General features: G+C 48.1%; 1 protein-coding gene across 12 annotated transcripts in view; it reads right to left on the bottom strand.

The window, feature by feature from the left end:
• Window positions 1-13,014, bottom strand: part of Ank1 (ankyrin 1) — a 189,442-nt gene that overhangs the window by 120,075 nt on the left and 56,353 nt on the right. The window contains exon 1 of one of the 12 annotated variants that reach the window (XM_037211637.1): window positions 200-347. The exons of the other annotated variants lie outside the window; for them this stretch is intronic. Coding sequence (XP_037067532.1) covers window positions 200-214 — 15 coding nt within the window. The 5' untranslated portion in view covers window positions 215-347. Of the gene's footprint in view, window positions 1-199; window positions 348-13,014 lie in introns of those variants that run through there. 12 annotated transcript variants of the gene reach the window in all.

Raw genomic sequence — 13,014 nt, 5'->3', positions numbered from 1 at the left:
TGAAATAATTGAATCAGGGCAGAGGACACCTGCCCCATCTCCTACCACCTTTGAAGAAGGAGAGGGGTTCCTCTGCACAACAGGGCTGCCCGGTGCTGGCACCCTTCCCCACCACGGGTGGCGACAGCCTTGAGGTGCCCCTGTTCCCACATCTGCCCCCACATCGTCGCTCCCGAACTGCGGCTCCCCAAGTACTTACTTTACAGAAGCCCATCTTGTCACTTGGAACTGGGACCCCGCAGGGCAGGGGGGCTGGCGGTCAGAGCAGCCAGAGCAGCGGGAACAGCCTGGCCCCGGGGACCTGCCGCCTCTACTCTGTAACCAGAAGAGGCCTTATCGGGGTCCCAGCACACGGGGCGGCGCCCGCGTGTGGCCCTCAGATTGCTCCACCGAGGGCCTTGGCGCGTACCCTGTGCCTCTTCGGCAATCCCTCCTAAGGGCTTGGGGATCCTCTCATAGGCGGGTCCACAAGGACACCTGGACTCTGTTTTCTCCCCGCTTCCACTACTGTCTTTACGTTGCTTACTGGCTGGTGGAGAGGGAACCTGGGCACAATTCTAAGAAATAGGGCCCCAAGTCACCCTGGGAACTAGGGGCAGACAAAGTTAAAAAGGGAAAGGTTGGGTGGTAATTAGACTCGACAGTCTGGGCCCATTTCAGGCCATTCTCATGTGATCCTGGCTGCAGAAGGGCTTTATTTTTCAATGCCTGTCCAATCCAACAATGGGGTGAAGTGGCACCAGCCCAGAGTGGCTAAAGGTGAGAACACTGCACCCCAGAGTAGTGGTTGGCAGCTGGCACGGGGGAATGGCTGGCCTGGAGGGACTGAGCGGTGAGGTGTGGGGGGTGGGGGTGGCTGGGTGTGGGTTCATGGACAGGGTTGCCATTTGTGTGCCCTAAGGAGCTCCTGGGGTCCCTTCTTAGAGGTACATCAATGGGCTGTGCTGCCGGCCCCTCCCTTCCCGAGAAGGGTCTTTCCAGCCTTCCTCAGGTCTTGACTGAAGCTGGGCCAGATCCCCTGGCTGGGCAGCCATCTGGCTTCACAGCTTTGCAGCAGCACCAAGAATGCCCTGCTGTGAGGGCTCAGCTGCCGTGGAAAACGCCCTGGACAGCCATGAAATGACCTTCTACTTCTCACAATAGTGAAAGAACACCCCCCCCACACACACACACACACACATACTGGAGTTCCAGCCTTCTCTACAATCCAACACAGACAGGCAGGGGAGGACTAACCCAATTGGAGCTACCATTAGGACTAAAAATAATCAGCACGCTCCCAATGGCACACACCCTTAGGCTGGCATCTTTTGAAGCGCCGGACTCAGAACAGTGACATGCTTCTTCCTCCTCCCTCCTCATCTAAAACAGAAAAGAAGCAGGTCCACTGGACTGCGTCTCAAGACACAGCGCCTGGTCTCGTGTAGCCACAAACACGGGGCGAGGCTAGCTCATGCCAGGCAGGGGAATGACTTTAGAAGCATAGGGCGCTTGGTGGGTTATTAAGCGCTCAGTAAAGATTCCTGGAATTAATCCGTGGTTGTCATCAGTAAAAAGGATATGATCAAATAGCCATGTCAACATCCGCAGAAGAGCAGCATTTTTTCCCTTTAGAGGTTTTCAGACTTTAAGAGGGAGCGTTGGGAAGCAAGTAGATATTGTACCAACTCTGGTTAGGTCCTCACATGGTGCTTTTGGGGACAGTACACTCCCTCACAGATCTCTGAAGCCTAGGACTCAGGTTGCCTGGCATCTCTAGGAGCTGGGTCATCTCAGAATTAACTCCAGATGCCCTCCCCCAAGGAGCTTATACCCTCTGGGAGAAAGGCCAGCTACCCGCAGGGGCAAACCCAACTGCTGAGGCTAGAGAGAGCTGGCCTGGACCGCACAACGCTATTCCAGGAGCAATACTGACTGGTCCAGTGCCCTGGACCTCAGATGACACCTGGAAGCAGCTCTCAGGTGACAGCCCCTGTGCTGTGAGCAGGAACACTCTTTGTCACTCTGCTACTAGCGGACAGTCCCCAAGAACACTCCACGCTCTGCTGTATAATGTCCCTTTCCCCCTAATTTCTGAGATGGAGCCCCAGGGTCCATCTCAATGTTTGAAACTGAAGGCCAGGTTGCCTTTGCTCTCCTGGACCGGGGGAGGGGGGGCACAGAATGACGGGGGGTGGGGTGGGCTGAGAAGGTAGCATTATCGGGCTCCCCACCACTTCATGTGCTCAGTGAAGTATGGTGTCCTTACAGTGTGTGCTCAGTACACGTAGCTCTTGTTATTAAACTACTACCGCCCTCACTGCACACAGGCATTCCTCGATATCTGCAGACTGGTTCCAGGATCTGTAGATACCAAAATGTGAGGTGCTCAAGTCCCTCACACAGCAGTGTTTACATATAACCTATGCACATTCTTCCATGTGCTTAAATAATCTCTACTTTGCTCACAATACCTAATACAATGTAAATCCCAAGATGATAGCTACCATACTATTTTTTAACTTGTATCATTTTATTGCCTTTCCTTCTGATTATCTTCGATTGGTAGTTGTTGGAATCCATGGATGTGGAACCCAAGGAGATGGAAGGTCAATTGTATATTTTTTCATTTACCCATATTTTACACGATCTTCCAGAGATTTTGACAAGATTCCCCTAGGTATGTCCTAACACAAACTAAGAATAAAATTTCTGCTCATCAGACCACATTTACCTCCCAGGAGCCAGCTGAAGATGCTTGTTATGCCTGCCTGCCGGCAACTGTAAACCGAAATGTCAACTATCATAACTGAGGGCGGCCCAGCATCCTATCACTGAAGACCCCACCCCCAATGCTTTGGACTGGCTGCTGGTTGCAGTCCATTATATAAACCACTGTGGCATGGCAGTCCCAGTGGTTCCAAATCACCCATTATCCTACAACCCAAATATCCTCTTTGCTCATCATATCCAGAGAGATTTCTCCATTGCTTAACACACACACACACACACACACACACACACACACACACACACACACACACACTAGATTTTAAATTCCTAGTATGATACCAGAAAATAGAAGTTTTAGGGCTGCCTTTCCCTACTGAAGTAGTCTTGAGGCCAGAGGTCATGGTCTCTGCAACATTTTCCTTCTGCTAAATGTGGTCACATTTGTTTATGGCAGTTTGTGGCACTTAGGGGATGCTTTATTTTATTATAGTTATTTGTGTGCATGTTTGTCTTCTTTATTAAAAGCAAAGTCTTTGGGGGCACAGATTGCAAGATATTCATCACTAGCCTGAGGCTTTAAACATAATAGATGCTCAGGAATTGCTGCCAAGTGGACCATGAATGCATATATGCACTAGGGGATGAAAGATTTCTTCCAATACACGATTGTCAAGAATTATAAAAGGAAATGAGTTTTGTGGACATCACTAATTTCTGGTGAGCCCACGGTAGCTGCCAGAACACATTGTTTTCCCCCTAATTGAACAGAAACAATCTGTTTAATAATACTTCAATTTTTTTCCCCCTAGAATTTGGCCTTGTAAAAATCTGCTTTCTTAAAAAGTGAGACATCTATCTCTTTCCACCATTTTGTTTTAAGCCAAATTCCCAAGAGTATCATCGTGACTGCATGTGCAAGAGGGCCCAGAGGCAGGGAATACAGCAGTCACTGCTCTCTGAGCTCACTTAAAAATTGTGTACTAATGGCTGCTTGGAAACAAGGCAGACCTTCATGGTGTTTAAACTCCACCCCCAACTCCGAGGGCTGGAGAGCTAACTCAGGGTGGACAAGCACTCTGTCACTGAGCCACACCCCCAGCTCTAGTATCTAAACTGTTGAAACTTCACATCCCTCTCCAAAAAAGTATCTTTGAGCATGTATTGTCAACAGACGCACACTTGCTTATTTACAAACCACACACGAGCATTATTGTGCCAATACATTATGCGCATCATAAAACACATGGCAAAATGGAAATTTTTTTAAAGGATGAGATATTTTCAACCTAGAAAATTGAAGTTCCGACGCCTTCTTCTTCTTGAAGCTTTTTTTGCACACCGTGGAGATGCATGGACCCCATGTTGGAATCCGCAGGACTAGGGCTTACGGTGAGGTTTACAAGCCAATGCCCTGGAGGCTAGGGGGGGTTCACTGGATGCCAGACCTATTCTGACATCCTTCAGCTTCTAGATGCCTCACTCATGAGTACTGTGCTCCCAGGGCTGAGGTCCAGAATTATAGCTGATGTGCACATCTGTGTTAGAGACGGCAGCAGAGGACAATTTGGGTGTGATTCCAGATGTCTCACAGACTGATGGGGGTGGGGGGCGGAAATTCCCCATTATGCCTTTCCCAGGGCAAGCTGTGGGGCACCCCGAGCCATCCCGACTCACTGTGAAGCAGGACGGCTAACACCAACACTTCGGGATGCTCTAAGGACCAAACGAGGCAGCATGGAAGCATGCATCCCAGGGACACGGCACTGCTACCCAGGTATCACGTGTCTCGCCTACAGCATGTGATCTTTTCAGTTTGGAGGTGATACGGGAAATTCAGACTACGGAGTGCTCAGACCTCATTAAGAGTCTCCATATTGACTAATGGGAGCACTTTCCTTCTGCCCGATAGCTAAAGATATAATTACTTAGAAAGGCTAGAAGGGACACTCTAGGGGGAGAGAAGTGGTTGGTAGAGATAAGGGAGGGAGTAGTAGCGAACAAGCAGCAGAAGGAAGATCGCGCCCAAACTGAGGGGAGAAACAGGCATATTTACTCCACTCCCCGGTGCCCTGTCTCTTCTCGTCCTGAGCAATCTTCATACAGACATTGATTTCAGTGTTGTTGTACATATCCTTAAATATGTCGTGTAAATTAAGGCATGTGTAAAAAGGTAAAGAAGAATATGGTGCAGTCAGCTCGAGAACATAACACCAGGAACGTCGGTAAATCGCCCTCTGCCATCTCCACCACCCCACTCTCGGCCTCTGTTCATCTGATACCACAGCACACACTTTTATAGATTCTCAGAACTTACACATGCACCCCTAAGCAGCGTGTAGTATCATTTTAGTGTTTTCACCTTTTAAACAATGAGTGGTTGATATTATCATTACGCTGGTTCATGACTGGCTTACACAGTGGGAAGATGTCAGCCCAAACCGCATGGAAAATTTTTCCTCTCTGAGTTCTGGATGCTTCCCTTTCCTCACGCCGGTGGGAACTGTTCCACAGGCAAACTGCTGCTCCTGCTATTAGGCGAAGCAACCACAGAGACTGCGATGGGGGAGGCGGCCGGATATGACTGTTTTCCACATGCAGATGTGTGACACCCAGAGGAGGCAGGCATGGTAAAGGAGCTCAGAGAGCCTACCTGAGCCATTCAGATTTGGCTTCCTCACCCTGGCTTCCACTGGCCAATGTGGTGCAGCAATAAAGTGTGGTCAGGTTTCATAAATCCCTACCGCACAGCACAGAAGTGGCCCTGAACGGAAGCAGTCACCTCTGAGCATGGCGTGGCCAGTCCCAAGTGGACACAGGCACCATGGGATCATGGAACTTTGCTCAGGGCCCAGAACCGACACTAACATTTCTTTTTTTCACTTGACAAAGGTCCGTTTGGGGTTCTGTTTCACAGGCTGTTAACTGAAATGACATGCTTCTGCCCAGTGGATGAGGTCAATGGAAGTACGTCTGTGAGTACAAATAGCCGATATTCCATTAGTCCTTCTTAAAGCTGATGGACAGCATCATTATCCCCAGCCTCTGTACCCTTGGAACTTGGGTCACACTTTCAGTCACATTCATGCTACACTATGCTGTGACTGTGATCCTCCATTCTGTGTCCTTCAACACCCAGTGCATAGAAGACTCCCAGTGATCCAGTGTCCCCTTAAGTGCCTGTCTGGCAGCCACCACTGAAAAATCCTGACAGCCAGACAGGTGCCCCGTCTAGGCATCAACCTCCATTTGCAACAACTGGAGGTTTATCGTCATCATTGTTGTTTTTTTAGGATTACACTTAACACAAATGAATTGTATAAATCCATGTCACTGGCTGTGATATTTCCATACATGTACATATCACTCATTGATTGTACCCATCCCTCTGTCCTCTGCCCCGCTGCCCTTTGGTTATAGCTGGCAGTTTTGGAAGTAGAAGGAAGATTTCACCTAGTGATGGCTCTGAGGAAAGAGAGTCCACATCGGCCCGATCTGAGAGCCTCTGTCTTTCCCTGTCTGTTTTTCTGGAAGAGGTTTCTTGGTCCCTCTCCTTTTTTCTTATTGTCCATGGCCCCCAAAGTCCAGGCTTCTCATTCTTCCAGGTCTGAACTACCCACAGTAAATGCTGCTGAGCTGCCGTTCATCCACTCACCCTGTCTCTACTCGACACACCTGCCTTTCTCAGGCAGGAACCCTGTGGCCCACAGGCCCCGCGTGCCATTGCCCTCTCTCAGTGAAGCATGGTTTCACTTCTGAAAGCAAGGATTAATCATTTCATTGTGCACAGTGAGAGTTAAAAAAAAAAGAACTAAAAAATCACTCACAATGTCTGCATCACAGTATAAATATTCACATTTTGACAATCCTCTTATTTGTCATTTTTCTTTATATCTGAATAATAAACACTTTTTGAAAATGGGAATTATGCCACACATAAGACTTTTTATTTAATTTTTATTTTATGTGTATGGGTGTTTTGCCTGCATGGGGGTCTGTCCCTGGTGTCTGTGGAGGCCAGAAGAGGGCATCACATACTCTGGAACAGGAGCTACATGTGGTGTGAGCCACTGTGTAGGTACTGGGAATAGAACTTGGGTCCTCTGGAAGAGCAGCCGGTGCTTTTAACCACTGAGCCATCTCTCCGGCCCCGGATCTGCATTTATTTAAGCCTTGTTGTATAAACATGTCATTCTTAGTATGACGCTGTATTCGCAAATGCTGTTGTTCACCAAGAGCCTTTTCTCTCTCTGCCCTCCGACCACCGGCTTCTTTTTTTTTATCCACCTGATAGAACCTATTATAGTCATCCTAGTCTGTACTAACGTTGTTCCTGTCATACGTTCAGCTTTTGTTGTACGGATTGTGTAATTCACTGCTTGATCTATGGTCTTGTCTTTCTAATAATTTCAACAATTGCTTTTGAGTTCCTGGTCAGAGCCTCAGTCCTCAGGATCAGCAACTACGTCTCCCACATAGCAGGTACACAGTGAGCACGTGACAATTTTCAGATTGCTTCCTCAGGTTGGGACTGCGTTTCCTCTTCCCTGTTCTGCTCTTTCTACGAAAAGGCAGAACAGCTCAGATTCACCAGAGGATTGGAATCGATAACCATAGAAAGGCTGGAGGCCCAGCCTGTGTCTTCATGACTCATTTATGCCCTCCCTTGGTGGTAGAAATGGGCTCTCTGAGATGCACTGGTGTAGTGCTGGAGCATCCTGGACCTCCCTGGCATTTGCTGACAGTGGACCATCCTAGGACATGAATGATTCAAGCATCAGAAAAAGAAAAAACGAGATTCAAACTCTCCTTTGTATTCTCTGCTGAAGGCCTTAAAGTAAACACAACAGCCTTTATATGAAAGCTTAGTCTGTACAGAATTATAAAGTAACACTCCTACTTTCTATCATTCTAGTGATAAGAAGCATTCTCCAGGCCCCATTTTACAATGGCTATTGTTTTCCATTCCCGAACACAAGTACACACACATACCGTCACACACTGTCACCCCCCCCATAAGAAACTGTATCCCTCCACGTAAGTTTTTATAGTTTATCTACTATTAATGATGGATTAAAAATCATTTCTGTCCTGCCGGGCGTTGGTGGCGCACGCCTTTAATCCCAGCACTCGGGAGGCAGAGCCAGGCGGATCTCTGTGAGTTCGAGGCCAGCCTGGGCTACCAAGTGAGCTCCAGGAAAGGCGCAAAGCTGCACAGAGAAACCCTGTCTCGAAAAACCAAAAAAAAAAAAAAAATCATTTCTGAGTTATCTACCAACTTTATCTTATAGTTAAAATGTGCCAGGGGAAGAGGAAACAAGGCTCTGGGGCTTATCTTACCCCTTGCCATATCTTCCTACCTCTTCCCATCCCTCCCCACTCCTGATAGCCCTTTCCCATCCAGACCTTGCACTTGTTGAGCTGTGTGCTTCTAACATATCATTCTCCTTCTCTGGGCTGCTTTCCCTCATCTGTCCTTGCACGGTGGCCTCCCACCAGCTGTGACAATCTGTCACCATCGTCACCATCTCAGTATGCCAAGGAGCCTGGAGAACTGCAGATTCCCTCCATGGCACCAGCCCTATGTCTTGCCTGGTCCCTCGGCTTCAACAGTAGCCCAGGAGCATCCAACCAGACACACACCACCCAGAAAGCCTTTCCTGCCTGAGAATGACTATGGTCACCACCAGAGGGAGCGGATCTGCGGATCTGTGCTTCTGGCCTCTGAGCGAATATCTCCACTTTGTAGTTCTTCTGATAGCAAGCTCTAACATAGAGGTTCTTAATGTGTGGGTCGTGACCCCCTTGGGATTGCATATCAGCTATCCTACATATCAGCTATTTATGTTACGATTCATACCTGTAGCAAAATTGCAGTTATGAAGTATCAGGAAAAATAAATGTATGGTTGGCGGGTCACCACAACATTAAGAGCTGTCTTAAAGGTTCAGCATTAGGAAGGCTGAGAACTACTGGTCTAAGGCTCTAGGCATAGGGAATACTGAAATGATCTCACTAGCAACTATCAATTACAGGATTCTAGTTCCCAGTGCCAGGGCTAGCCTGGGCATAGCTCAAAGCAGGTCCCATTTCCCACAGTGCCTCACCTATTGCATCTTAGGCAAGGAGGACCAGAAAGACTCTCTCTGGAAGGTTCAGGAGGGTACCAGGGGGTGGCATCTTCAGATAGTGCAAGAGAAGAGAGGCAGAGGGAAGGACCTGGCAAGCTGGACCTTATCTTGCGGAACCCTGGAAACTGCCGGGACAGGTCAGGTTTCCCGCTGAGGCCACCAAAGTGCTACTTGCAGTACCCACACACCCTTCTCCCGCCCGGCAGCCGACCCACCAGCACAGTCCTCTCCAGAGCACCCCTGGTGCCTTCTGGGTCACCTGCTTCCACCAGTCTCTGCCGGGCATACAAGTGTCTCCATCACTTTACAGCCCTACGCTTGCCTAGGGACAAGACCCTCCCCTGTTCTCCCTGCTATTTACACACCAGGGCCCTCTGAGGACACACAGTTGGTTTTTAGAAGCTTCCTTCTTGAGGTTTCGAAGGAAAAAAAAAAAAACCTCAGTTTCGGCATTTCCTAGAAAAAACGATTTAAGGTTCCTTCTTGTGGCTCATCTTGTTGGAACAAAACCAGAAGCTGGGGGTCTTGGCAGCACTCACCCCCCCTGCCGGTGCTTCCGGGAACTACAGGTGCCACTTGGTCCTTATTGCAACCCCAAGAAGAGCTGTTACTGTCCTGGGTTCACAGACAGAAACTGAGGCTCCCTGGAGGGGGCGGGGAGGGGCGCGCAGGAGCGCGCAGGAGGAGGGTTGGTTGGCAGCTGCCAACAGATCAAGGCCACACAAGCTGGGGTGGAGCTGGGCCTGTCCCCAGGAGCTCTGTCTCCGGAGTCCCAGCACCCAGCAGCAGGCTTGCGTTCTGCTGTCCAAATCTCCTGCAATGTGACAGTCACAGTTTCTAGAGTACAGCCCTCTTGTGATGCTCACATTGTCTTTGCGTCTCTGCATAAATTTACTAGGGAATCTTGTGATTTAAAAGGCTACTATCTCCTTACTGTTTTTTGAAAAGAAATCTGACTTGGCAGGGTTGCTTCATAGTTGCTGGGTTTTTTTTTTTTTTCTTTTTTCCTTTTTGCAGTGCTAGAGTTTAATCTGGGCCTTTTGTATTCTAGAAAAGATCTGACCCACACACAGAGCCACAGCCCAGCCCTAGGACAGTTCTTATTTTGTAAATGAAAGTCTCTTGGTTTTGTCTAGATATTTCTCAGATATCATCTATGGATGTATCTAGAATGTTTTTTTTTTTGCTTGTATTTTTTGTTTGTTTGTTTGTTTGTTTTTAATGCCTACAGCAAGGCATAAAAATTCTCTGGGTCACATTCTTCATACATGCATAAGAAATTTGAGTAGTAACTGTTCACTATGTCCCAAGAGGGTCTCCATGAGACTAAGCTACAACAGAAGAGGAGAGGGCAAGGAGCATTGTGCACATCTACCATTGCGTGTTAAATCTAATTTGGTGCTCACAAGAATGCAACTAAGACACTCTTAGCTGGTCTGCCTGTCTCTGGGGGATCATCTATGTTCCTCTAATAAGATATTGGTCAAGATGGGATGGCCAGTGTGTTCTGGCCCAGGTTTCTAAATCAAGTCTTTGGGTGCTAATAGACCCAGACCTGCTTCTCTTCAGAACACACAGATTTTTACCAAATACACTGGCTACCAGATACACGTATAGTTCCCTCTGGGGTCATCTGCTCCCCAGGAGGCTTGTTAAAGTAGGACACTATTCTTAAGTTAAATTATCAATCAACAGTATTCTTTCTGGTATGGCTGCTTTCCACAGATAATAAAATCCCATCAACTTCCTCCAAAGAAAACGTGACCTACATAACGATGAATAGCAATTAATCCTCTGCTGCAATGTTCAAAAGCTGGAGCTGTGCTGGAGCCAAGATACCTAGGAGCTCGCTCCATCTTGATTGGGAACTTGTAGCAGGTAAACGGAGGGACCTTCAGGGATAGGTCTCAAGTACCAGATGGTGGCACAAAGGTGGGGTGGTCAGGACCTCAGAGAAGTAAGCAGTCCCTGGCACTCAGAGAAATTCAGAGTTCCAGGTCAGGCCTGCTACCAAAGAGCCCAGAAGGTGAAATCTATAGAATCTATATTCTAGATGAACCCATACTGTATAGATACATCTATAGTACAGATGAACCACAGAAGAATGACTCTTGTAGGTGACACTATCTCACCAGGTTGCTTGGGCTAGGATGGGTCGCAGCCCTGTCCTTACCTTCAGAGAGGGATGCTGTCCATCAGCATGCCCAAAAGGCCACTGACCTGAACCTGTTCTTTGGGTCACATTCCTCGTCTACGAGTGAGAAACTTGAGTGGTAACTGTTCACTATGTCCCAAGAGGGTCTCCATGAGAATAAGCTACAACACAAGAGGAAAGAGCAAGGAGCGCTGTGCACACCTACAACCCCAGGATTTAGGTGGGTGAAATAGGAGGATCAAGAGTTGTTCAAGTCCAGCCTAGGCAAGATCGTCGCCCAAACACAAAACAAAACAAAGATAATGAAGGGGACTAAATGACAATAGACCATAGAATAGTGACCTGAGAACCAGGGGTCCAGACTGGCCTGATCGTGACCAAATTCCTTACAATTCTGAACTTGTGTGCATCTCCATTTTCCCAAGAGTAAAACCAGAAGCCAATTAGTATGATGGTGCACTCACCTGAACATGGAGGGCAGGCTGTGTATCTACTAGCTCCTTGATGGAAGGCAAGCCCAGAGAAGCTCTACTGTGTTAAAGGACAGCTGGTGTAGACTTGACTCTCTCATTCTGGAGTCTCTACCTGAGATTACAACCCATTGTAGCACAAAAACCTTGACACAAGCCTTATCCGTGGCTGTCCTAGAAAATAAACCCTAAGTCCTTAGTGGAGAATAATCCACGAAACTGTAACCCACCCAGAAGGAAATCGCTACTCAGCCACCAGCTCTGTGCACATGAAGAACATGCATGGGCTCATGTGTAAGACAGTTTGGAGGGGACAGGAGTCTGGGTGTGGAGGACAGATCTAGGGGCCAGTGGATGGGAATGGGAAGCAAACTCGAGCTTTGTAAGGCGGCAGGACCTAGTCTGTCTTGATTGAGGGTGAAGTATGTGACCCTACGCATCGATTAAAACTTGGGGAATGAATAAAAGAGAAACGTGTGTTACTGTATGTGAACTTGAAAAATAACGGTTCAGACCATTTTTTTTTTTAAATCACGCTTACATCCTCCAAGGCAGGGACACAAAAAAGAGAAATGTCTCTATCATGGCTCGAATCTGCAATGTTTCCCCCCACAGGCTCGTGTTTTTGAATGCTTATCCCAGGCTGCTTTGGGAGGCTAAGAGAAATAGGAGGTAGATCCTGGCTGGCAGAGTAAGTCACTTGGGGCGGGCCATAGAAGGTCGTAAACCCTCCCCCACCCCACCCCCGGCTCCTACTCTGTCTACATAGGGAAGTCGGCCAGAGCCACCCTGTTACAACGATTAGAGACCTCTGAAACTGTGAGCTCAGCTAAATCTCCCTGCCCCCAAGTCGTGCCTGCTGGGTGTTTATTACGGTGACACAAAGGTGGCTAACACAATGACCAGAGTCAACTGGGCTAGGCCAGGCTCCCCCTGCTCCACCCTTCCGGCTCAGGGTTCGGCTGCCACGAGCATAGACCAGTCCTTTCCTTCAGGTTCATAATCAGTTCATAATCAGTTCATGATCAGACACTTAGCCGGAACTCACCACCTAACCAGCAAGGGGATGTGCCAGAAATGTGAGCAGCCAGCTCTCCGCACCTTATGTACCCCCTAGTTCATGTCAAGGAGGCAGAGGCTTGCTCCTGCTGCCAGGCTAACCCAAGGGCCCAAGAGTCAAGAAAGCCAAGTCAGGAGGGGGAATCTGGCACCAAAGCTCAGCTTCTGTCCCTTGTACCTGAATACAGACAACCTTTTCTCAAAAGACCAATACCAATAGGGCCTTTCCAGTGAACTTCTCAAACAAAGACACTCTAGAAATACAGGATGCTGGTAAGTGAGCATCAGATAAGCCACACATAATGGTCTAGTATAAGTATCTCCTATGAAATATTTGCTTGCATTTCTTTTTTCTAAGTCTGGAAACTATATCTTCCATTTACAGAGGCATGGCCATTACCAAATTGAGGCTCCCACATCCATGTCTGCTTTTTAACTTGTTCCTGGGTATATTTGCAAACTTCTCTCAACACCTGGTCACAAAGCAAGC

This window comes from Peromyscus leucopus, chromosome 17 (genome assembly GCF_004664715.2).
Source record: "Peromyscus leucopus breed LL Stock chromosome 17, UCI_PerLeu_2.1, whole genome shotgun sequence".
Taxonomy (NCBI): domain Eukaryota; kingdom Metazoa; phylum Chordata; class Mammalia; order Rodentia; family Cricetidae; genus Peromyscus; species Peromyscus leucopus.
The sequence above is the reverse complement of the archived record's forward strand: the minus strand, read 5'-3'. Positions and strand labels throughout refer to the sequence as shown.